The sequence below is a fragment of the Odontesthes bonariensis genome, chromosome 14, assembly GCF_027942865.1.
Source record: "Odontesthes bonariensis isolate fOdoBon6 chromosome 14, fOdoBon6.hap1, whole genome shotgun sequence".
NCBI classification, from domain to species: domain Eukaryota; kingdom Metazoa; phylum Chordata; class Actinopteri; order Atheriniformes; family Atherinopsidae; genus Odontesthes; species Odontesthes bonariensis.
Window position 1 is genome coordinate 5,828,135 of NC_134519.1, and position 27,472 is coordinate 5,855,606.

General features: G+C 41.7%; 1 protein-coding gene across 1 annotated transcript in view; it reads right to left on the reverse strand.

Annotated features, from left to right (window-relative positions):
* The window catches only part of adcy8 (adenylate cyclase 8 (brain)), a 141,766-nt gene that overhangs the window by 57,076 nt on the left and 57,218 nt on the right, over positions 1-27,472 (reverse strand). Inside the window, exons 5-7 of the mRNA XM_075482691.1 lie at positions 23,840-23,967; positions 15,368-15,526; positions 13,409-13,679 (exon numbers count right to left, since the gene is read on the reverse strand). Of these exons, the coding sequence (XP_075338806.1) occupies positions 13,409-13,679; positions 15,368-15,526; positions 23,840-23,967 (558 nt within the window). The remainder of the gene's footprint in view (positions 1-13,408; positions 13,680-15,367; positions 15,527-23,839; positions 23,968-27,472) is intronic.

A 27,472-nucleotide genomic window follows, 5' to 3' on the forward strand; every position in this document is an offset into this window, starting at 1 on the left:
TTTCTGACGTGGCGATGTAAGCTAAAGATCTGACAAAGAACAAGGCCGACACACAGTAGATGAACAGAGGGAGGTCACGAGCATAGAAATAGAGAGTAGAATGGCCAATGAGCCTCTGGGCATGCGTCAGAACCGCCGCCATCTTGGTACATGGTTCCAATCCTAGCATGCTAGTCAATCGTCAATAACAGCATTCCGCACACCTCGGCTGTTGTACAATTTACGTTAACATCTCGCATTAAAAGTGGGTTTCATGTGGTATATAATGTTGGCGTGTTTGTTTATTGTTGAACTGGCCCTTCAGGAAATAGTTTAAGTGGCTAAAACACGGTAAGAATAACTTTAAAGTTAGCATAGCCATGCTATTTGCAACAGTGCTTGTTGCAGCACGACAACATTCCGTACACCTCCGTTGTTGTTCAATTTACTTAAACATCTCCCATTAAAAATGATTTTCATGTGGTATATCATGTTGGTGTGTTTGTTTATTGTTGAACGGGCCCTTCAGGTAAGAGTTCACGTGACTTAAAACACGATAACGGGCCCTCCAAGAAAGCATTTAAGTGGTAAGGATCTTGTTTGAGCTAAGTGCCCGATTTGTGACAGAACAGCTGACTTACGTATATGTTTTTTTTTTTTTTTTACACCGTAGTTTGTGAATAAATACCCGCGGAGCTATTCTGTAAGCTGAGTTTTGCACTAGAAGGGTAACGTTTCGGCCAGTGTACGAAACGTTGTTTAAATAAATTCAGCATTGGACAAGAGTGTGCGGTATCTTCCAAAAGACTGTACAGTAACATTTTAGGCTTAACCAAGCTGATCTGTCATTTTAGGAGTTCGTATGAATTAAAGAAAAGGTAATCAGGCCTACGTTATGAGCAGAAATATAGGCTATGTTGACCAACTATGTTGGCTTATTTATCATTTTACCCATGTAAATGCTTAACATTTGTAATGAACGAGGATAAAAAAAACACCGGCTGTCAAATATGTCAATTTACGCCGATTTAATTCCGTATGTCTGCTTAGTTCCGGTCGATGTTCATTAATTTCAATGCAGCGCTCGGTGGCGCTAGACATGTTCCAAGATGGCGGTCTGTTGACGCCACCGTTCCAAAGGCCGTTGCGTTCATTGGCCATTCTATTCTCTATTTCTATGGGTCACGAGTAACACAACAAGCTAAACCAACTGGAACAAACAAAACCAAAGAATTAAAAAAGATAAAAACCAGAATTAAGAGCAACAGTTGCTCAACTCAACAATCAAAGAGTCAGGAATGTTCAAATTACACCTGGTTTTGGTTTATAAACAGTAATATAAAGTATTTTCCTGGAGAACAGACTCTCTTCCCCACTCACCATCGTCTTTATCACTTAAATGTTTTTACGTTCACATCTTTGGATGAACTTCATGAACTAAAAACCCATAAAACCAAACGAAACCCAAAGTTTCTGAGGACGCATCAACAAAACAAACATGGCCGCTTTTTTTGTTGTTCATTAAACTGTATTAATTAAATTTAAAGCTGGAGCCTGGTGACATTTAGATAAGCTTATTTTTAGTTGGCTGCTATCTACAGCTACACAACCAGATGTGTCTAACACGCTGCTTCTTTTTAGCAGCATAAAAACATCAGGACGGGGTTTAAAGGGATAGTTAGCCTCTTTTAACATGAAGCTGTATGACATCCCATATCAGCAACATCATTTATGAACATTTTAGCAACATTAGCAACATCCAGCCAACTAGCCGGACTACTGTTATAAATTGGCTTTATTCTTAGACTTTATGTATTCATATTCTGTATTTTACTAAATAATCTATGTTCCTAGTTTGTACTTTTGCACTCTGCTCATACAAACGCAATGTATGTCCAAGACTTTAAGATAAAATTAAAATAACTGGGTCAGATAAAGCGTCTCTATTAGGACAGATAAGTCTGGTACAGTAGATGCACGCCTGAAACAACACTCACACACACACATTGTTTATCACACCAAAGAACATGTGAAGACGGTGGATGGCCTGCTCACATCACAAGCAAATGTCTAATTATACTTTGTCGAGTGTAAGTCCAACCTCTGTGAGATAAAGGTGGACATAAATATGAAATGTTTCCGGATATCGGGGCTCTGTCACTCAGAGTCCACAGGACGCAGCAGGGGGTAAGAAGATGTTCATAAATGATGTTGCTGATAAGGGATGTCATACAGCTTCATGTCAAAAGAGGCGAACTGTCCCTTTAACAGCGACTGGGGCGCGGCTGAGTCATCACTCGGGCTAAAATCTTTCTGAAACTGAAGCCGCGAAGAGCTACATGAACTGAACTGGTTTGCTAGGAATCAAACCTTAGAGGTTTAAGGCCCCTGCTAAAACAAAGGTGAATATTCCCTTCATTACTTCCTTCTTCCCTCCGTTTCCTGAAACATTAGCACCACCGTTCTCTGTCCTCTGTTCTCTGTTCTGTTCACGTATGCAGCGCAGAGAAGCTCCTGATGACGGCTTCATTAAAAAGGAGCTTGATGGAGAAGCAGGTAGAAAAATCCTCGACTTGAAGCAGAATAAGATAATAACTGCTGTAATTCTTTGAACATCACAGAATGACAATTTATCACCGGTATCCGAAGCTCTGTGCCCCCCCCCCCCCCCCCTCTCTCTCTCTTCAAAAGATGGATTCAGACATAAAAGCATTTCAGCCAAGCAAAATGAAATTTTCATCAAGCAAAGTATTCAGAACTATGATGAGATTTGCCTGTGATTCACCCCCGACTCTTCTTCTACCTGAAAATATCTGTAGTTCCAACAGGTTTTAGATGATTTTTGGGAAGAGGATGGCTCAGGTGGTCCTGAAACATCCCATAGTTAAGCTGCTATAGGCCCAGCCTGCTGGGGGGCCTCATCTGTCACACCTTTCCTCACTTTACTCTCTTTTCCCCCGTTTAATTTCCCAAATGATTTTCTGTACATGTGACATTATTGTGGTCATTAACTAGTGTTTCCCTGTTCCAACAGGTATCCTTTGAATGGTGTTACAGTGGGTTTTTCCCTCTTTTCTGTCTTCTCAAACCCAAAGGGAGTCGTTGCTCTCCACATTCGCCTCAGGCACGCTCAGGACGGGAGATTGGACTGAAGACAAGTTTCAGTGCAATCTGTTGGTTTCCTTAGCTGGAAATTGTTTTTGAATTGGCTCTATATCAGAGATATTCATTGCGCGGCTCCTCGAGCTCTAATTGGCGGCTCGCACTCATAGTAGCTTATAACAATATGGTAACAATAACGATACATTTTTTCAAATAACATACAGCGAATACTGCACAGTATTAAGTATTTTTATTAAGTATTAATTAAGGCTTAATGGTGTTTTCTAAAGGGGGAACTGTTAAACCTGGCAACGCAGCCCGCTTAAACCACCGTCACACCTGACTGCAGAGCATGCTAGCTCCTTTAGCCAGCGCGAGATGCAGGCACCATGGATCGGTTTTTGATTAAAAAAGGGCAAAAACCAGCACAAAAACCAGCACAGAAACCAGCACAGAAACCAGCACAGAAACCAGCACAGAAACCAGCACAGAAACCAGCACAGAAACCAGCACAGAAACCAGCACAGAAACCAGCCCAGAAACCAGCCCAGAAACAGAAACCAGCACAGAAACCAGCCCAGAAACCAGCACAGAAACCGAAACAAGCACAGAAACCAGCACAGAAACCAGCACAGAAACCAGCACAGAAACCAGCCCAGAAACCAGCCCAGAAACCAGCACAGAAACCAGCACAGAAACCAGCACAGAAACCAGCCCAGAAACCAGCCCAGAAACCAGCACAGAAACAGAAACCAGCACAAAAACCAGCACAGAAACCAGCACAGAAACCAGCACAGAAACCAGCACAGAAACCAGCACAGAAACCAGCACAGAAACAGAAACCAGCACAGAAACCAGACCAGAAACCAGCACAGAAACCAGCACAGAAACAGAAACCAGCACAGAAACCAGCACAGAAACCAGCACAGAAACCAGCACAGAAACCAGCACAGAAACCAGCACAGAAACCATGCTCATCCTGAATGTCTCACTATGATTACAACAACAAACTACAAATACAACATGAAGAAAGTCGAGCACATGCACGCCAGCTTCCGCTCAGCCCAGTATTAAGGTAAATGTGCTCTGAATTGAACATGTATTGGCTGTGTTGTTTCTTTTTTTGTGGGATGTTTTATATGTAGAAATGCATATTTGCAAAAAGGGGACTTTAGTATGTTGTGGTAAAAGTGGCTCTAACCTTGATTTTGCTGCCAATGTGGCTCTGGTGAAATAAATAGCGAGCATCACTGATCTAAATGAATGAATTGGATTATTTTATAAATAATTATGATTACAATGAATTTCATTCCAATTGGCTTGAATTGGACTTTATTATTTAAGTGCCTTGAGATGACATTTGTTGTATTTGGCGCTATATGAATAAAAATGAATTGAATTGAATTATCAAAAAAAAAACTCCATATCATCAAGGCTGGTCGAGTACCTCGTAGAGCGTTTTCTAACCTCAGTAAGACGACTGCCCTCTGCCTTGGATTCACGGTAAAGGACCTGGGAGGACGCAGCGCTGTGAGCCGCGCTGCCATGATTGTTTGTGGCGTCCAGGCCCCCCGAGGAAGCATGCAGCCTAAAGGGCACACGAGGCCATCTGGCATTTCCCCGTCTTTATACCGGCTAGTGCGACGCTTCCCCGAGCAGTTTGTTTGGCTGCATGAGGGCGGTGGGACGGGGTTACATTTAAGATGCCTAATAATAAGGGAACACGTTCATCTGTTGGGGAAATGCCAGCATATGATGCCAGTGAAAGGGCATGTGGAGGTGGGGGTGAGACTATACCATCTGATAGCATGAACACATAAAGAAATGTCAGAGAATCTCAAATGTCTGCTCGTGTGACAGATTTACTGACACTTTGAGCCAGAAAGTATAATTCACTGCAACATGTCTTCTTCAGTTCCCTTCAAAGGGAGTGCATGCAGGCAGGCGGTTATATAAACCACCAACAGGCCTCGGGGCGAACCAAGGATCTGGACCAACACTGTCATGTAAAGTGAAATAGCTTGACATTTATTAGACAGATTGCCATGAAGCCTGCACATTGAGGATAATGTCTCAGTGGCACTGATGATTCCCTTCATCCCCAACTGTTCAGCTGAGGTTATTTCAGGAAAACCTCGGCGTGGCGAGCAGGGCCGGTTTTTGCTGTGGGCGATGTGGGCGACCGCCCAGGGCTCACTCTATGTGAGGGCCCTCAAAAAATAAAACAAAACTTGTGTCAGAAGAGGCAAATAAACTGTATTTTATTCCTAAAATGAACATAGACCCATATTGATTTTTATTTTTTTAGTCTATATAATTTTTTATTTTATTTATTCGTTTATTTAGTCAATTATTATTATTATTATTAGTTAATAGTAATATTTTTTACTAGAATTGGTATTATTATTGTTGTTGTTGTACAATCATTGTAAATATTTAAAAAAAATGTTGAGCTACTTGACTACTTTGAATTTCCCCCATTGGGGGATGAATAAAGTATTTTTCTATTTCTATTCTATTCTATATACCTTCATGTAATTAACTGGGTTATGTGAAAAATGTAAAAAGAAAAATCTGAGCAGTCATCTCCGTGAATGTGTTTACGTCACGTGACTCCGGTTGATTGACGGGTGAACGGACGGCGTTAATGGGAAAAGCAAAGGTAATAATGTGGAGTCATCATGGATCATCATCATGGCGAAAGAGCAAAGAAGCCATCAGGTGCCCAGTTTAGAAAGAGGAGAAGAGAAGAAGAAGAGAAGACGGCTCGCAGAAGTGGAATGAAATCTGAAAATGACCCCGTTTCCCTTTTTTGGCCTGGATTTCACAGCGGATGCGCACAGCCTCCTTCTAGGGGAAAGCACCGTGACGGCGCTGTGCATCACGGCAGCCAGCAGGTACACAGCCAAGCATGAAAGAGGTAAAGACAAGAGTCATGCAGCCGGTGCACGGAGCCTGGAGTATGATTTCATGGCTGGAGCTCATCGTATTGGTCCTTCTGTGGATGAATCTGCTGGGTTTGATGAATGCAATCGGTCCCACGCAGATCATAGAGTAATGGCCGTGATGGGCAGGCTATAAAGTCGTTTATTGAGTGGAGTTCACAATAAAAAGCAGGATGCTTGAAGAAAAATCGTTGCCACAGATACTGAGCACTGTTTTTATGGCAAATAACAGCAGGGTTGTTCCCTGCGTACCGGTGTCTCAGCTGCCTGTGAAGATCAATCTGTTATTATGGGTCTTTATTACAGCTCTTTAACCAGTTGTTTACGGTTATTGGAGGTTCCTGTTGCAAATGTCAGCGTGTAAACTGTGTTATGTCTATAATTACCTCTCGTACTGCATAAAGAAGCTGTTCATAACATCAACGATTAACAGTGTAGTGATCTCAAGTGTGGATTTAGTATGAAACTTTCATCTTTGGGAGGTCCAGATGGGAGATTTCCACACCAGGAAGAGACAGACATCGCCTTATCCCAACCAGCATGTCCATGTGGGGCCCATTAGGTTTAAATTCGGGCTGCAGATAAGGGTCCCAAGTGGGTTTGTCCGCAGTTTCCACGGTGGCCCCACCTGTGTTTGCCCATATGGGTTTCAAGCTGCTGTGTGGCTTTAGTTGGACTTTGCATTTAGCCAATTTGAATGTGAACATTTTACTTTGTGTGATGTGTTTATCTGTATTGCCTTTGGTATAATTTAAGGGTTAGGGTAACCCTAACCCCTAACCCTTCAAGTTGCACTTTGAAACCCATATGGGCAAACACAGGTGGGGCCACCGTGGAAACTGGGGACAAACCCACTTGGGACCCTTATCTGCAGCCCGAATTTAAACCTTATGGGCCCGACATGGACATGCTGGCTGGGATTTACCACAACCTTTGTCCTTAGGAGACGATTTGGGGGACCAGACCTGCCCTATAACTTATGTGGCAAACATCAACGCCCCAATGCCAACTGGTGAAGCTTTCCCTGAACAAACCAAGGAACTCCCTTATATGAGGGTCAGACCAGATCAAATGTTTCTTCCTCCTTATCGGGACATGTATTTTACCTCCAGCTCCAAACTCTGCTCACTAACATAGTTGGACACGTTAGCATAAGTGTGGTTTCACCAGGTAATACCAGTCAGTCGGCAGCCACTGAAAGTAACACCATTCTGTAACTCCACCCAGTCAGGTCAGTCTTATACTGTAAAGTCTCGGTTTATCAGGGGTCCAATCAGCTGTAACTGAAGCAAAAGTGCTTAAACTTACATGTTAGGTCCACCAGTAAAGACCTTATTTCTGGCATAAAATGCGTTCATCTACTCACCGATAACAGTTTGGTGAAAGTCGGCGTCCTTCAGAAGATATTTAGATCACTGGAGATCCGCCTATATCCATATACAGCCTCTGAATAAGGCATTATCTGCCTTTATTTCACCAATACTTTAAGATGAATAAATGAATTAGCACGTACTATTGCACTGTTAGCTCAGAGCTGCCGTGTTGTTGTTATATTTATCAGATTTTTACGCCGTGGACGACGACTTTGAGTACGATGGACGTCCTTACCGAGAAAACAAGAAGCTTTGGTGTCACTCCAAAGACTTTTGTTCTTTAGCAGGGACTTCCATCTGGGAAAAGCCACACAAATGCTGTTTCTTGTGCTCTTAACTTCGCCTATTCCTAATCACTTTGCCTCTTCATATTTTCCCTTCTTTGACGAGGTCAGCTCGCGTGCCATTGGCTGTATTTGCATTAAGAATGATCCTTAAACATGTACCCTGAAACTTCTCGTAAAACTGAATCAACAACCCGCTGATCCTCACAGGAACAATGCTCTTCTATGTGTATTTCTTATAGAAACACCTGGAGTAACAGCTGTTCTACTGGGTAGAATGACCTGCTGCAAAAACAAACAGGTCATTAGGCAATAAAAATATGATAATCGATTTTGGCAAAGCAACTTTTGGCACAGATTCCTCTGAAAATGAGTGAAAAAGCAGCCAAAGGCCTTCAGAAAGCCTGGAGAACTATTGCTGAAGATCACAGGAAAGTCTGGCTGATTGGAAGGGAAATATACGGAAATGAGGGGTGACTTTGGGACATTCACCCATTGGGGAGAAGAAGTAATAAAGTGCTTTTTGTTTCTTTCTACAGGGGTCACAGTTTAAAAACTTTCTCATACAGAATCTCCTTTCCAACGTTAAATAATTTCACGATTCGAACCCAGTGACTTTGAAGTGACTTTCACTCCGTCTGACTGATAAACACACACAAACATACAAAAATACATGCAATATATTCTGTTTTGCCCTCAACTCAGCGATGCTGAAAACTGAATCAGACCAACAGGATGTGAGTGGAGGGTCCCCGAGGGCAGAAACCCACCGGAGAGCCAGAACTTCTGCTGCGAGCGAAAACATAAAAGACGCTTCAGAACTCCTTAGAGAAGCCTTTGATATGCAAAGAGCTTTGATTTGATGTGACTGTCCTGACAGGCTTTCATTGTGCCAGAAACAAAGAGGAGGCACTTTTCAGAAATAGCATTCCTCTGAATCCAAACACACGCTTACATCAAATCCTATAAGCCCCTGACATGGTTACTGTAGCCGAGGAGCTCCACACATCATCATTATGCTCAGCAGGAAACGCAGACTTTGCTGCTCCCTGCTGTGGGCCAAGCAAAAAAAACAACTGAAGCTCTGCATATTTGCTGTTTCTACTCAATTCTACAATTCATGGTGCAAATATTCTTATATTGTAATGTAAAATTATGTCAATATTATAATTACTGCTGTAAATGTTAAACTTTAGCAACAAACTATTTTCAAATTTTTACCCTAACCCAGATTTTAATATCTGGTCATACAATTTTTTATTATTATTATTATTATTATTATTATTATTATTATTATTATTATTATTGTTATTATTATTATTAATTTATTTATTTAGTCAATTTTTTATTATTATTAGTTAGTAGTAGTATTTTTACTAGAATTGGTATTATTATTGTTGTTGTTAATACAATCATTGTAAATATTTAAAACATTTTTGAGCTACTTGACTAATTTGAATTTCCCCCATTGGGGGATGAATAAAGTATTTTTCTATTCTATTTCTATTCTATTCTATTCAGTAGGTGTGTGCTGTATTCCGTCAGTTTGTGCTTACCTTGATAATGGTAAAATGGAGCAAAATTGTTCATTCAACACTCAAAACGTAATGCTGTTGAGGTTGAGAAGAACATCTCCACCTGCTGCAAATAGAGGCCATTTTTATGACCTTCAGATTTAAATAACCCAGCGTCAAAGTTGGAGTTTTTGAGGTTAACAATTTCATACAAAGTGTGAAGTTACTTAATTCTGCCTCCACCAGTTTCCCTGGTGAACAGCCTGGAACAGAAGCAGCATGCAGTCACCAGTCGGGTTCTGGTTCAGGAACACCGAGTCCTGGCCAGGCAGCATGAAGGATGCAACAGCTCGTCCTCTCAACACAATCTGGGCACGCAAATGTAGCCTGAATCTGCAGCCTGAATCTGCAGCCTTCTCCCCATCACTCTGAGCTGTTGTGTATGTATGACTGCATGTATGAGCCTGTGAATATCCTGGTTGGATCTGATTCATGGAGAATGGCACAAACCTGAGCTCGCCCAACATCAATACAACAAACTAATCTATGAAAACGAGCATTTTTGCACCTCGAATTATGCTGTGCATTATGTTTAATAAACTAGGCACATGGAAGTTAGTACCAACACAACAGAGTCAGTTTCCCCAAAGTAATTCAGAATGAATGACCACGGTGAGATAAACAACAGAAATCAACTTCCAGACCTCAGAGACAGCAGGTGCGCTTTCAAGCAGCGCTCGATAACAACCAAATAGGGTTTCTGGGACGGGGACGGGAAACGTGGGGAGAGGCAGAGAGCTACAAATGTCACCAGCTTGAAACGCACATGAAATCTTTCGGTAAAAGAGATGCTTTTATCTATTCGGGCCAACGGGACGCCTTCATGAAGGCCAGCTGAAAAGGGATTACAGCAGGATACAGATGAATAAACTTTGTGTTGGACTGAGCCTAACTGGGCCCAGGATAAAACAAACTGAACATGGAAAAAAATGTTGTTTCGGGTCATTCCACTGTGAGCATTTTCCAATGTGCCAGTTCAAGAACAAACGTCCAGATACTGTCATCTCTCCATGGGACACCCCGAGCTTGATGCTTGGGCTTCTTTAGTCTTTAGTCTATGCAAATCCTCCCACCCCCCCTCCCACTTCCAACTCCCCTCGGTAACATAACTCCACCATAACCACCATTAATAACTGTGAACTGGACTGCATTGCTGCATTGTACACTACTTACCATCTACCGCAGACAGCAGCCCCTATGCCCCACCCCACTTCCAACCCCCCTCGGTAACATATCTCCACCATAACCATACCATCATTAATAATAATTGTGAACCGGACTGCATTGTTGCACTGTACACTACCTACCATCTATTGCAGACAACAAGCCCCCCCCCCCCGACAAACTTCATATTCAACTGCACTAGCACTTTTGCACTTTGGGTAATGTTATTTAATGTGATTTATATTATTTGTTATTATTTCTTTTCATATTGGGTGGGGTATTTATTTATTTATTATTTGTACTTGAATGCCAGTGGTGATGGTGATGCTACAAACAAATTTCGTTGTAAACTCTGTTTAACAATGACAATAAATAATATATCATATCATATCATCATCATCAAACAACGCCCAAGAGCACCTATTACCCCTACCAGGTGACCCCATCGTCCTATCATGGATCTTTAGGAGCATTCACACTGTAGGAACCTTCTGCAGTTCCTAGAACCTTTTCAGGAATGGGGCCGATTTTTCTCACATTCGCACATACAGGAACTCTGGACCACGGCCCTCAGTTCCTGGAACGTGAGATGGAAAAATTCTTATTTCCCCATCTGGTTTTAGAAGTCTGTTGACTTCCTGATGACCCCAACTCATACTGTGATCCTTTTGGTTGACATTTGGTGGGGAGGGTTAGCTCAAGGAAACCGTGAAAGACACCTCATTTACTCTTATCTTGAGAAGAGTAGGGGGGGTCATTGTTTATTGTTCTTTGATCTTTGTTCTTTGTTCTCAACCTGAGGCTGAGATGACCCCCACTATATAAAGAATGGCTGTGACTGTGTTCTGGGCTCACTGTCTGGCAGAGCCCAGACAGGAGACTATTCAAACGCTATGTGCCTTTGAATAAAACTTAAAGAAAGACAAAATCTGGATTTTCTCTTATTATTATGAGTAGTCTTTTCACCCACTTTGATTAAAAAAAATCCACTACAACCTATTTCAGCTCCTTCTCCTCAGCTGGGTCTGTTCTGGTTTCCATAGGAACGCTTCTGACGGAGGTGTTTGGTGGTCGGTAGCTCCGCCCCTTGTCATGTTGTCAGGCTGAAATGTTTCCTCATACGACACGGACTCAACCTTGGCGTATTTAATAAGTTAAACCTCCACGTGGTCTCCTTTGTCTGCGGCGCTCTGCTCTCCTTCCTTCATGAAACCCAGAAGTACGGCCTGCGCTCCATCCTGCGTCTCCTGACTCTCTGTGAGCTCTTCCAGCCTCCATGTTAGACACCCCATGTGATCGTCCATGATTAATATCACCATCATGCAGAGATGGGGACTCGAGTCACTGTGACTTGGACTCGAGTCGCTGTTTTGATGACTTGTGACTTGACAAAAAAATAAAAGACTTGAGACTCGACTCGGACTTGGAAGTTAAAGACTCGGCACTTGACTTGACTTGAGACACGATGACTTGAATAACTTGAGTGTTATTCAGTTCATGTTTTCAGTTTGAATATAAAATTAATAAATTAATTTAAACAATAATATGGATTACCCGGTAGGAGCGCAGGCTGAGAATGGCGTCATGATTGGATCCCTACCCTGTCAATCAGCCACGCCCTCTCTACATACCTTAGTGTTTATTGGAGAGAATAAACTCATATCAGATATGCATCAACATGTCCGTGGGAGGGGGACCGAGAGTCGTTGTCTTCGGCTTTCATAATCACCATTTTGAGGGCAAAAGACGAACAGCCCAGAGCAAGACATGCGGCATCAACATCTCAGACAGCCAGACGACAACTTCCAACTTTGTTCGTCATTTGAAGATCCATTCTGACCAGTAAGTGCTCGTCAAATTAGCTAATATTACCTGTTAGCCTAGTCGGTAGTTAGCTAATGTTAGCTTGATATGATACGGGGTGGACAGGTTGGACACATTGGCCAATGATGTTTACTGACAGTTACTTATATCTTTGTGTTTTCACTTTATTAAGATCAGATTCTGCAGGTAAAATTGCAATAATAAGGTGACTTTGACTTTGACTTGCGTCGCATCAGTCCCTATCAAGGTCCCGACTCATGTGGGAATGCAAACTGAATCAGTTCCCCTGGAGAAGGGCAGCTATTAGAACGAAATTCCAGGTGGACCGTTCTTCGAACTTCTCTGTCCGAATGCAGCTTTAGCTGGTCTAACAGGGATATCCACATGGATGGAGGAACACCATCTACAGCTAAACTTTTCTAGGATTGATCTGTTGGTCATACTAGTCTAACAAACCATCAAGCACCAAGTCAACATAAAAACAGCCTCTTCAACAGTCTCTCCTGAGAATTCGTTGGATTCATGATTGACGAACAGCTATCCTTCCATCTGCCTCCCGCAGAGCTCGTTTGTTCTGTGCAACATTGGAGAAATTAAGTCGTATCTGACTCACTCTCTTTGCTCTTCAGGAAGAAAGACAAAGATTTATTCTTTCCAAATTAAACCGTTTCTGTCAAAGCCCTCAAAAAATGTCAACACGATGCCTCCAGAGGCCGATTCGTTGTCGCGGGGCGAATGCAAAATGAATGACGATGAAATGGGGAGGATGTTTTCAAGGGGCCACACAATCAGAAGCTCGTCATCCTCACAGTGATCGGTCACCATGGTAACGCATTCTCTACACTGAAAGCCATCCACTTATTCCCAGAAAAACTAGAGAAAAAAATGACAAAACGACCAACAAACAGGCAAGAAAACTGAGAAAACATGTCATGCACTGAAAAAAAAAGTCTGGTCAAACAACCTCGTCCTGCATTGAAGCTTCGAGTCATTTCTAACAAACAAGCAGGTCAAGATTTTTCTGCTTGTTTCCAGTTTGTCAAACTGTTTCAGTTCAGTTTATTCTTCAACTGCGGGACAAGTTGTCAGTTTAGACAGACGCTCATTCACAGTGCGATCAAGTGGACAACATGGCTCGTATTTCAAGCTGCGACGGGACTTACGTTCTGGATCCCCACAATGTTGTCAAAGGGAAGCTCTGGGCTCCAGGAGGCCTCATTAAAGGTGGCGCTGCTGGCCCGGCGGTCGGCCGAGCTGGCCGCCTCCTTCATGATGTCCTCCGGCAGGGTGAGCAGGCTCTCCTCGGGCTGCTTGATCAGGTACGTTTCGATGTTGTGGCGCCGAAGGAAGTCGTTGCGGTCCTTCCCGTGGCCTTCCTCTACCTCGTAGTCGCCATTCAAACAGTCCAAAGCTGCTTTGGAGATGTGAATCCTCCTGAAGCAAGGAAGGAAATGAATTAAGTAGAGCTGGGCGAGTTAACTCGTTATTATGGCGTTAACATGTTAATTATTTAAAGCTAACAAATATTTTATAGCGCATTAACGCAGGTTTTATTATTGTACAAGTCTGTTGCTCACAGGCTTTTATTTTGTAAAAGTCTGGCGCTGTCTGCTGCGGAACCGGAAAAGAAAGTAATCGGCCAAACATGGAGAAGGGTACGGAACTTATACTCAAACTACCCAAGATGCAACGTAACGTGACGTCGCTGATCATCATTTCCTGTCAAAACGTCAGTTTCAAGCTAGCTACAACGAGGGTAGGTTCACTTCCTGTTTTCAAAATAAAAGCACCAATTGTATCGTAATGGCTTTCCCTATGATAAAAGGCAACGGGTATTTTATTTTGTGAAAACAACCGGAAGTGCGTTGCTCACTGTGGCTAGCTTTAGTAGCGCCGTATTCGTGGGAACAAAATGGTAAACAGCCGGTATTTTGTCAGGTTTTCAACACGTTGGGGATCTAAACGACTACTTTCTCACCTGAAAATGTTTCAAATGTTGCTAAAGTTTACAGAGTTTAGAGCTTAAGAGAAATCAGCTTCAGGCCGGCTGATTTCGGCTCGGGCAGGAGCGAAATGCATTGTGGGTAAACGCTCTGCATACTGTCTTATCAATGAGTATGCAGTATGCAGTATGTAGTATGCAGTATGTAGTATGTAGTATGTAGTATGCGGTTTTGAACACAGCCCAGGTTTCTGTGTGATGAACCGGAGCTAACCGGCGCTACTTCCTGTTTTACTTGTTTCAACATAAAAGCACGTATTTCAAAATAAATTTAAAAAAAAACTCCTGCATTTACTGCCAAGTTGAATTGTCTTCTCAGCGTAGTAGTTCCAGTCTAAAATATCACTTAAAGGCAAAACACACAACTGATAGCAGCAAGTCATTCAAGAAAACAGACAGTGGAGCGAGGCTTCTACATAAAAACTACAGAAAGATGCTGATGTTAAAAGTGTGTTTGCACAACAAATGTTATGGCACTTTCATTCATATGGCAGCACATTTAAAATAAAGCTAAATGCTAAAAGCTATACACTACTTTTGAATTCATTTTTGGATTTTGCGTACAAATGCGATTAATCGTGATTAATCAGGGAAATCATGTGATTAATTAGATTAAACATTTTAATCGTTGCCCAGCCCTAAAATTGATAATCCTACTGTCTGTAATGAGGTTTGAAGGTTTCCACCTAAACCAAAGAGTCTTACAGGTTAATTCAGCCAATCATTGAACTGTGCAGGTGTGAATGAAACCCTGCAAAGTGTCGGGTCAGTGACTAAATGTCGGTCGACTGAAAGGTCGGGTTCACTGTGTTTCACCACTAGAGGGGTCTGAGGGCTGGATGAGATAAAAAAAAAAAACATACAGTACATGATTAAATAATCTGTTTGTGGCTTAGTAATACTGTTAATACTGCCGCCTTATGTAACTGAATTCAGTCAAGAGCAGAGGTCGGGGTTACAGTGTCGCTCTGCAACAGATGTTCAAAACTAGCCGTCGGGGAACTGACTCCATTGCAACTCTCAAGGGCGAACGGACCAGTCAGACTGAAAACTAAATGCTTTCCCTCCAGTCATATTTTTCCACCAACAACACGCCCGGTAAACAACCGGTTTTCCTCACCCAGGGATGCCCCCAGACTCCAGCTTGTTGGCAATGTCCACGTCCCAGGACCAGACGTCAAACTGCCACTTCCTGAGTCCCAGCACGCCGCACAGCACCGAGCCCGAGTGGATCCCGATACGCATGTCGATGTCGTGTTTCGTGCGGGATCTCACATATCTGGAAGAAAGACGGATAAAAACGCAACAAATATTGTCAGAATTTCAGTTATGTGTGCATTACCATAAAAATCCAAAGCAGATTCAATTCAATTCAATTCAGTTTTATTTATATAGCACCAAATACAACAAATGTCATCTCAAGGCACTTAAATAATAAAGTCCAATTCAAGCCAATTGGAATTCAATTCATTATAATCATAATTATTTATAAAATAATCCAATTTTGATGATGACAGTTTTTTTTACATGCATCAGTAGTAATTATTTTCAGCTCTTGCCATTAAATCTGAGTGCATCACTGGGGATGGACCATGTGACGGCAGCAGTTTGGGGGCAGCTTGCATGTTGTAGCACCCCTTCAGACCAGTCTCATCAGAAATGGTGGAAAACATACATTTGTCCAAACATGGTGGTGTAACAATCCAGGGTTGTAAATGTCAGAGAGTAAACCTGTCCCTCGGCTTTTGTTTTCTGCCGGGCGGCGTTCATGTGATGTGACGGGAATCACAATGCATGAATGTCACAGTACAAGCATTTAGATTTTTTGCAGGTAGCTATGTACAGTAGCCCTGACCCCAGTAATGTGTGCAGTGTTAAAGTAAATAATCAGAAAAGATAGTTCTTGATTAGTCCCAGAGTGGGGAAATTCACAATGTTACAGCAGCAAGGATGGCAAGATAGAAAGAAAATGGCATAAACATCTTTTTATGTTTGTGAATGTGCAGAGATTATGCTGTAATGGTTAGATAGAAATAAGATAACATATTCAATATGGAACAACAACTTTAGCATTTGCTCAGATTTCCTCAAAGGTCTGTGTGTGTTGGACCTTTATGGCGAACAGAACAGTCAGTGGGGTCACATGGCACTGAAAGGATCGGATTATTGGCTAAATAACAATCAGATTGAGTTATTAAGTTCATGTAGACACCTTAATCTGACTAAGAATTGGATCGGATCGGATTCAGACCCCGAGATAACTGGGTTGAAAGTCACTCTGAACCTGCTTGTAGACGCTGAAGCTCGTGGTGAATCAGACTTTGCGTTCTGCGCATGCTCCAGATGCTTTCCCGGGGTTGTGACCCGGAAGTCAAAGACGATATTCCTGTTGTTGTCGCCGTCAGAAAGAAACAAACAACGCGATGGAGAATGCTCCGTTGGGCATCGAGTTTGTGCAACAAGCAGCTCATCACAGACCAAATGTAGAGGGACGTAGCTTCATCTGGCTCTGCGTTCTCCATCTTTCTCCAATGCCTGAGTTTGTTGTTGTTGTTGGTGGTGAAGAGGTCAACAGGAAGTGGCTCTATTAGCAACAGCTGGAATGGGTACAGCGCCACCTATCATACCGGGGTATGACACGCTTTGTGCCTCTGATCCCATTCATTCACCGCCATATATCCAAGGAGAATTACCCATTAATAACTCATTCTTATTGTAATTTAGCCAATAATCCGATCCTTTCAGGGCCATGTGACTCCACTGACTGGAACATGTATGGAGATGTAGGAAACTTCAGCTGTTTCTGCGTAGGAAACAGAGTCCTGATGAAAACACAGTAACTGCACTAAATTTGAGGTTTCATTGGGAAACTGCAGTGTTATACGCTCTGGACCAACACAGCCATGTCACAGTCTGTCATGAGACTGGGTTGGTCCATTTGTTTCTGGATTTTGTCGGTTTTCTGTCACCCTTGCGGTACATTTATGTTTAGCAGGAGCTTTTATCCAAGGAGCTTTCAGACTAACAGAGTGGTCACAAAGGAGCATAAGCCCGAAGCTGTTTGTATCACAGAGAGAACCAGGACAGTTTGAACCTTGGTGAAGAAAACAGAGAGTTAGGAGTCAGTCATCGGAGCAAGGAGGTAAAATGGTATTGGGTCTTAAGACTGTAACAAGTTGATGGTTGGCTCACAGAAACATTCCTTTTATATGACCCCATTACCATTTTCTGCATCTGTATCAGCTCTGTCATGAAAATGGTGAATTGTTAGGCATAAAGAACGAGACACTTTGACCTTTATGTAACACTAACAGTTTGTCATTTTCACTATGCCTAAAGCTTGAATGTCAATGGAAAGCAAGAATGTGGAAAACTTCATTTAGTTTTACATTAAATTAAGGTTTTTAAGATGTCTTTACACACCAAAATTAACTAAAACTATGTTGGATTCTAAAAAACTGAAAGAATTATGACCTGTGAATAAAAATGGTATTAATTGCATAAATTTAGCAGATGCTTTTATCTAATCTAATTAACTCACCGGGAACATATTGGGGGCAATATGGGTTTTCAATATGGAAGTTTAAAGTGTTGGGAACCCGCCACCGTCCAATCACAGGATGATCTCTGTAGTTCAGCAAAGCCCCAAACAAATTATAAAAATGTTTATAAATATACGCTTCTGAATGATTCATTAAATTTATCATTGCAATTAATAATCTGGGGCTGAGCGATAACGATAGCTATCGAGGAATAACTTTTCCTCGATAGAGATATGAAACATGGTCGATATCCTTTTCGATAGATTACATTCGTCCATCTTTTGACAGACGCCAATGAGAACGAGAGTTGCGCCGCGCTGAACCAATCACGTGGCTGGAATAGAGCCATGCTAGCAGCTAGCCGTGGCGTGTTTGTTTGTGCTGCTGCAGCCGTATAAAAAAAGAAAATGAGTGCTGCCTCGGAAGAAACGACGGGAGACGCAGCCCAAGGCCTAAAGCCTGATTTACAGTCGTCCGGGAATGACTACGGAGAGCCACGGAGAGCCCTCTCCTTTGTCGGAAACCCTCCCTGAGACGCTCTCTGTTGCTTGCGTGCGTTTTGCCAAAGTTCCTAACTAAAGGCCTCGGTATGCTTCTCCGTCGCTATCCGCCAATCGACTCTGTGGTCACGCAGAGGCTATTAAACCTTTCAAAATTCTCGGATGTCGGATACGCAAGGCAATTCACCTCCCGATCAGTAGGCGTTGCTACGTTAGACGACCCAATCTGGCGCCGTCTCTGGTGAAAGTCGTTGATTGATGGTTCACCTTCCGGCTCCGTTCCACTCCTCACAGTATTAAACACGGGTTATTCGGCAGTGTGAAAGGGGCTAGAGAGACACCCTGATATTACAGCAGCTTATTGTGTTGCAAAAGATTAGAAATTCACCTTCTGATATCTTCAAATCTCAATTAAGAGTAACAGGGAACATTTAAATTTCACAAAATAGTAATTTGTTTCATATTGTGATATATATATATATATACATATATATTTATATATATATATATATATATATCGATATGGACTGATATAAAAAATATATCGTGATATGACTTTTTCCCACATCGTCCAGCCCGACAATAGTCTGTTGACATTTTTGATGAAATCATGTTGATGGGACCTTATTTTTCTGCTGTGGGGCATCAAAACAGGACAAAGTGCAGCTACAGAGTGCACATAGACTAAAAGGATTTCTGTCCACCAAACAGAATTTGTTTATGAAGGCTTTTGTTCTGAAAACTAATCTATAAATAAGTGAAATGGATAATTGACGAAGGAGAAAATTTATTCTCGATTATATGCGTACATTTGTATTTCGTTATGATATAAACAAGTGACATGATTGGCTGTTACGGGATGTTTGTTTGGGTCTTACGGTGAAACACAAAGCATTAATTCAACAAATTAACAAACATGAATTCGACCTTTAGTCCAACGGAAAAGAGATAACGCTGACTTCCAAACATTGTTCATTAATCCATCGAGAAATAAACAACACAACACGTTTCACGCGTATCTGCCTCTCTCCAGTGAAAGAGGTGAAAAGCCGTTTCAGTAGACATTTAACCCTCGTTAACACATTTGTTTCTCATTTCATACTTTATTATCTCCGTGCTCAACGAAAGCTGTGGCAGACGGGCCTGTCACGCCCATCCCTGCCTCTCATTTCATGCCTCATAACAGAAGTGACGGATGCCAGGTGAAAGGCATCCTGGGAGTTTGTGACAGGTGCTTAAAGTCAGCCGGCCGCCGAACAACACCCGGTGTGGAAATCAACTCCAACTAACTGCTGTTAATGGTGACAACAACGATGTGGGGGAGGACGGTGATGATGGGACGTTTTGTTTACTCTGACGGTGTTCCAAACACAGATTACAAGGAAAACCGGTGACTCGGCAATGCTGACACAGTGCAGTAATGGATTTAGTTTTTTCATCTATCCTCGTCCAGGACGTCTCTACTGTCTCAGCCATTTTCAAACTCTGCCCTGAGGGCCCTTTTTTAAAAATAAAAGCATGCAATATGCAATACAATGTTGATTTCTCCTTAGATTTGTTGAATATGTGAATATATTCAAAGCTGGAGCTCCTTTAGTGGCTGGGATGAGTTTGATTAAAAAAAACTAATACAGAAAATTCAGAAAAAAAGCTAATAAGTGCAAAACTGTCATTAAAGGGACAGTTCGCCTCTTTTGACATGAAGCTGTATGACATCCCATATCAGCAACATAATTTCTGAACATCTTCTTACCCCCTGCTGCGACCTGTGAGCAGAGTTCCAGCCTCGTTTTGGTGTTGATGAAGGTAGTCCGGCTAGTTGGCTGGGGTTTAAAAAATAAAACGTTTTGCTTCTCAAAACAATATGCAATGATGCAAATGTATTATTCTTTTGAACGCATATTGTTTTGAGAAGCAAAACGCTTTATTTTTTAAACCCCAGCCAACTAGCCGGACTACCTTCATCAACACCAAAACGAGGCTGGAACTCCATCCATCCATCCATCATCTTCCGCTGGTCCGGGGATCGGGTCGCGGGGGCAGCAGCTTGAGCAAAGAGACCCAGACGTCCCTGTCCCCGGCCACTTCCTCCAGCTCTTCTGGGGGGGCCCCGAGGCGTTCCCAGGCCAGCCGAGAGACATAGTCTCTCCAACGTGTCCTGGGTCTTCCCCGGGGCCTCCTCCCAGGCTGGAACTCGATCTCAGAAATTCCATCAAATTTACAGCAAATTCAGCAGATAAACTGATGATGATCATTGGAAATGGTCGCTATGTTAAACTGCTACGTTATAAATTCCAGTTTATGGCTGTGTTCGAAACCGCATACTGCATACTCATCGATCAGACAGTATGCAGAGCGTTTACCCACAATGCATTTCGCTCCTGCCCGAGCCGAAATCAGCCGGCCTGAAGCTGATTTCCCTTAAGCTCTAAACTCTGTAAACTTTAGCAACATTTGTAACATTTTCAGGTGAGAAAGTAGTCGTTTAGATCCCCAACGTGTTGAAAACCTGACAAAATACCGGCTATTTACAATTTTGTTCCCACGAATTCGGCGCTACTAAAGCTAGCCGCAGTGAGCAACGCACTTCCGGTTATTTTCACAAAATAAAATACCCGTTGCCTTTTATCATAGGGAAAGCCATTACCATACAATTGGTGCTTTTGTTTTGAAAACAGGAAGTGAACCTACCCTCGTTGTAGCTAGCTTGAAACTGCCGTTTTGACAGGAAATAACGATCGGCGACGTCACGTTACGTTGCATCTTGGGTAGTTTGAGTATGAGTAGTAACCTCATGATGCATACCCAACATTTCAGAGAATCTAGTATGCATCCGGGAACTTCTCGCATACTCAAGCTCGCATACTAACTCAAAAAGTTAGTGTGAGTAGTAGGAGTAGTAGGAGAAGTATGCGTTTTCGAACACAGCCTTTGTCGAAGAAAAGGCATTTGGTTTGTTTTTATTCCGCACAGCTCTGGTCAGCCACTGATAATCTGGACGGTAATCCTCGTCCCTCTCATCAAAACCTTTCTTACAGGAGCAACGCCGCAGCCATGCTGCAGCACAAAGTGTTTGCCTGCACCCGGCACATAATATTGATTTAACAGTGTACAGCACAAATCTCACGGCTTATCCATCACAAATCCCTCTCTCAACACGAGTCCTTCCCTCAATGTCGCACAGAAAGTGATGCAAACAGGTCGAAATGAATCAAGCGTTTAAGAATGAAAAAACAACAAAGTTCCAGAGTCTCTGAGCGCTTTTAAGGGAATCTGAAGGGTAGCAGCGTGTTGTGAGTGAGCGACTGTGAGGCTATTTCTGCTATGAAGCGATAATTACACAGAGAAACAGAGCTGGTCAAATCTGTTAAGCCCTGCTGGGTAATCTTTTCTGTAAATTATATCATCACAAGAGACATTTTTATCTCTATTTCAGTGATCCGCGGACATCTGGGACGATAAAAACCTCTCACTGATGCATTTCTTACTGATATTCTTAAGGAACAGAGCTGGAGGGGATTTCTTACAGATGCAAATATCACAGTGAGGCTTTTCTTCAGGTGGGTCTTTTTTTTTGTTGCTTTTAGATTGTGGATATTTCACAATCTGCTGCTCCTGCTGCTGCTGCCCACAGATGTGGGCTGAATAAGAAGCTGCGGGGTCTTTGCTCTTAAAAGGTTTTCTCGGGAAGACACGAGGGTTCTGGAGGGCTCGTGAGATGAAAGCAGATCTGATAAACTGGTCGGTCCGACAGGCTCAGACGCTTTAAAATGTGCTCGAAGTCGACAGGAGCGCCGCTGAGCTTTGATGTTGCGGCTGATGTTTGCTCGATCCCAAAGTGATGTAAGCCCGTAGCAGACCGGCTCCAGAGAGCTAGTTGGCTGGGGGTTTAAAAAATAAAGCGTCTTGCTTCTCAAAACAATATGCGTTCAACAGAGTAATACATTTGCATCACAAAATCGTTCTCCAGGAAAAAGTCAGACCTCACAATCGCTTGGCACTATTTTCTCTCCCTTAGTATCACTGCGTGATACTAGCCGGACTACCTTCATCAACACCAAAACGAGGCTGGAACTCTGCTCACAGGACGCAGCAGGGGGTAAGAAGATGTTCAGAAATGATGTTGCTAATATGGGATGTCATACAGCTTCATGTCAAAAGAGGCGAACTGTCCCTTTAATTCAGAGTCTTTCACTCTTTTTTAAGACATAACGTCTCCGACATTCGTTGAAAATAAAGTCCACGAAGCTGCTTAGAAATCCAGGAACATTACACTGCTTCTTTTCTCAGAACCTGCCTGAAATGCATCAGGTTTCTGAGTTTCCTCCAGCAGTAACTTATTGATAGCTGTCTGCTTTCCCTGGGTGTTCTGCAAACAGGTGCGGTTAGCAGCAAATTGGCATAACGGATAGGAAAATCTTCAATTCACGCCAATATCTCTGGTTACATCCTCAACAGAGGCCTAAAAATTAGGGCCGAGCGAGTTAACTCTGTCATTATTGCGTTAACTCGTTAATTATTTAACGTTGATAAATATTTTATCGCGCATTAACGCAGGTTTTATTTTATTTTGGGGGGCTTTTGTACCTTTAATGGATAGTTCAGAGAGACAGGAAGCAGAGAGAGGGGGAACGACACGCAGCACAGGGCCGTCCGATGCGGGAATCGAACCGGGGCCAGCTGCAGCGAGGACTATAGCCTCTGTACATGGGGCGCCTGCTCAGCCCACTACGCCACAAACCACCCCGGTTTTATTATTTATTTTATTATTGTAAAAGTCTGTTGCTCACAGGCTTTTATTTTGTAAAAGTCTGTTGCTGTCTGCTGTGGAACAGGAAAAGAAAGTAATCGGCGGATCCACCAAACATGGAGAAGGGTACGGAACTTTTACTCGGCCATTTTCATTTTAAAGTTCTTCCAGACGGCGGAGTCGACAGAACCAAAGTCATCTGTAAACTCTGCCAAGTTGAATTGTCTTCTCAGCGTAGTAGTTCCAGTCTAAAATATCACTTAAAGGCAAAACACGCAACTGATAGCAGCAAGTCATTCAAGGAAACAGACAGTGGAGCGAGGCTTCTACATAAAAACTACAGAAAGATGCTGATGTTAAAAGTGTGTTTGCACAACAAATGTTATGGCACTTTCATTCATATGGCAGCACATTTAAAATAAAACTAAATGCTAAAAGCTATACGCTACTTTTGGATTCATTTTTGGATTTTGCGTACAAATGCGATTAATCGCGATTAATCAGGGAAATCATGTGATTAATTAGATTAAACATTTTAATCGATGCCCAGCCCTACTAAAAATCAATTAAAGCATTTTCAAACACTGAATGATTACACTGTGAGGCAATTATTCCATCATCTGTGACTCCCACAGTTCTGCCTGCGCCTTCTCCTCATATTCGCTCAGCCAAAAGGAACCAAGTAGCTACTTAATAAACCCAACCGGGTGAATCATCACCCGTTCGTAAAGAAACCGCTGCATGGCGAGCAGACTGGAGAGGAATGTGAGTGGAATAACGCTGATGGACGCAGCCGGTACCTGATGGTTTTGATCATGCTCAGGCCCATCTCCACGCAGCAGTGGGCGTGGTCCTGCCTCGGCTCGGGCAGACCCGACACGCAGTAGTAACAGTCTCCCAGGATCTTTATCCGTAGACAGTGGTGTTCCTGCAACAGACCAAGCAAAAAGACACACAGGTGACACTCTGCACATACTGCAGTATGCTTATTAAACTAAAATAAGCCGGACCAAACCGAGCCATCAGCCTGATTCAATTCATTCTAATCATGTCCTCTTCCCTCCCGTCTCTAATCACAGCATCTCTAACTCCTCCTTTTTGTAATCTCACTAAATATGGATCACGGCTTGAATTGGAAATTATTCCTTTGATGTGTGACCATAAAAATCAATTAAATCAACAACTCGTAATGAGTCACACAGCCGATCTGATCCAGCGTCTGTCTCGAGTTATTCCATCTCCCCTCGTTTAACCTCCCTGTGGATATAAAATCTGTGTTCTCCAAGAACGGCATTAAATGTAAATGTGCTTTATTTATACAGCCCTTTACAGACAATCCTTACGGTGTAACCAAAGTGCTTTACAGCAGGTAATGAATAAAGAGAAGAAGAAGTAAAAACAAATAAAAACAATAAAAGAACAGTGAAAGCAATAAAATACAACAAAATAAAATAAGATAAAAGTGTCATCATACTACTGCACTGGAAAAAATGCCCCTCCAAAAATAAGTAAAAAAAACAACAAATACGAGATGTTTTTGTTTGAAATAAGCAAAAAAATCTGCCAATGGAACTAGTGAAAATCGGCTTGTCAAGATTTCTTGAAATAAGATGTGATATTTAGGACTTTTGAGATAAAAGTGATCTTGAAATTAGCTTAAAAAATTCAAATGTAAAAAAAAAGCTTATTTCATATGATATGTGACTCAAAACAATTTGTCTTCAAGACTTTTTCATTTAACAAGATATTCCAGATGTATTGTCTTCAAACAAGTCCCGATATCTGGCTGAAATGGTGCTTATTAGGCAGTTTTGTTTTATATTAAGTGTAATGAGATATTTGGATTAGAAATGAGACAAATATACTTGGTAAGACTTGGATTTTTTCCAGTGTGGGTGTTAAAAGCCATCCTAAATAAGTAGGTTTTTAGCCCAGATGTGAAGAGGCCCGGGTCAGAAATAAGACGCAGCTGGACGGGGGGCTTATTCCAGAGCCTGGGGGCAGCTTTGGGAAAAGGCTCGCTCACCCCAGGGTTTGTATTCTGACCTGGGCACTTCCAGCAGAAACTGATCTGTTGGTCTCAGAGCTCTACCAGGACTGTTAAAAGCTCAGATAAATACGACGGGGCGAGGCCGTTAAGAGCTTTAAAAACCAGCGTTAAAAGTTAAAAATCAGTTCTTTAAAGGACAGGAAGCCGATGGAGGGAGTTAAGAACAGGAGTGATGGAATAGTCTGACCTTTAACTTATTTCTCAAGGTCATGACGACTTAAAAACATTTTAACTTTGGCCAGGAGACGCAGCTGGAAAAAACTAGTCCTGACGACATTGTTCATTTGTTTGTCCAACCTCAGATGACTGTCAAAGGTCAAAGGTCACTGCCAGATTTCTGACAGAAATGACAGATTAAATCTGATGTAGAAAAAATTTAAATATTCAGACAAATATGAACAAACATTTGTATTTTCTTCATTTATTTCCATTAATATGAATAAAACGTAATAATTTATTTTCTTTTTTTTTTACTTTATTTTGCATCTTTTCCGTATAAATACACTTTAAGGCTTAATAATTTTTCAAATATTCTATTTAGTTGCTTAATTTTCACCCATTTTTTGTCTGTTTTCTGTCTTTTCCAAAGTCGAACCAACGCCAACATCCGGTCTCAAACCTACAGCCGCGGCTCCAACCACTTTAGGTGGCGGTGCACCATCATCAAAGTCCTAATTGGCCTCATAGCTGCACCTTTTAACTCTTGATAATAAACTCTGAACCTGTGGAGTGAGTTCAGACTCCATTTTATGTTGCAGCCGCACAAGCAGAGTAATAACGAAGGGTCAATGGCAGGGCCGGTTCCATCTATAAAAAAAAAAATCAGTTTTCTAGACTACCGCTTCCAATCCAAATAAACTGTATTTCATTCCTAAAATGAACATAGACCCATATACCTTCATGTAATTAACTGGGTTATGTGAAAATTGTAAAAAAATAATAAAATCTGTGCAGTCATCCACGTGAATGTGTTTACGTCACGTGACTCCGGTTGATTGACGGGTGAACGGACGGTGTTAACAGGAAAAGCAAAGGTAATAATGTGGAGTCATCATGGATCATCATCATGGTGAAAGACCAAAGAAGCCATCAGGTGCCCAGTTTAGAAAGAGAAGAAGAGGCGAAACGGGCAGAAGATAAAGGGATGCAGATTTCTATCAGTGACGTAGGCTATAGGCTATCTGTTAGCCTCTTGCTAACATGTTGCTATTAGCCACGCCTGTGTTTGATTTTTAGTTTTGCTGAACTAGAATTAGAATTGAGGCATCATGTCATGCAGCTAATTTCACCCAAAGGCAACCTGCTCTGGTTTGCAACAGATTTTGTATGATGATGTAATTGATGATTTTGCATCAAAGAAGGCTAGAAAAGTCAAGTTTTAGATCACGCTTCACACCTGTTGTTAATGTTAAAGCCAGCTGTAAACAGGCTGAAAACAGCTGCTACAGTCTGAGCTCTGATGGTGTCATAACTGCAGGAATCTTTTTTTTATGCTCCGTAGAGCAGCCTTTATTTAATTTAAAGCTTTCTTTGGTTATTTTTAGGATTGTTAGGTTATTTAAGGATTTGTGATTGATATTTATATACTGTATTTAATTTATTTATCGTGTTTTTTCTCTGTTCTTTTTGTACCTTTTAGTATTTAAGATTATAGAAAATAAAATAATACAGATAATATAATATGTTGTTGTGTTGGTGGTGGGGTAAGTGTTTTTTTTTTTTAAATGCTCCATCGAGTAGCCTTTATTTTTTAGCTTTCTTCGGTTATTTTTTAGGATTTTTAGGGTATTTAAGGATTTGTGATTGATATTTATATACTGTATTTCATTTATTTATTGTGTTTTTCCGGTTCTTTTTGTACCTTTTTGTATTTAAGAATATAGAAAGTTCACATAAGGGGTATAACGCCATAGAGGGGTGCAGGGCATGGTGGGGAGGATAAGTATGTTATACATGTGATTGTATTCATGCTTTGAATATGTATGAAATTTGAGGGGTGCCAGGGACGGGGGGCTGCCTTTAAGATGTAAAATGTGTCTTTTTATTTATTTTTGTTTATCAATGTTATATTCTATTTTTATTCTGTTTATCCTTTTTACTTTCTTAAACAGACTGTTAATTTAACTCAATTTGTTTGTTACATCTGTGACATCTGAAATGTCTGTGAAGATTATTATGTTAAAACAAATAAAAATTTGAATGACAAAAAAAAAAAGATTATAGAAAGTAAAATAATCCAAATAATATAATATGTTGTTGTGTTGGTGAGTGAAAGTCAAACCACTCGGTTCTAAAAAAAATAAAGCTAATGGTGGAAACTTGAAACTTGGGGGTCGGCAGCAGGCAGTGAAAACCAGGCCACAGCAGGAGCTGAAAAGCATCA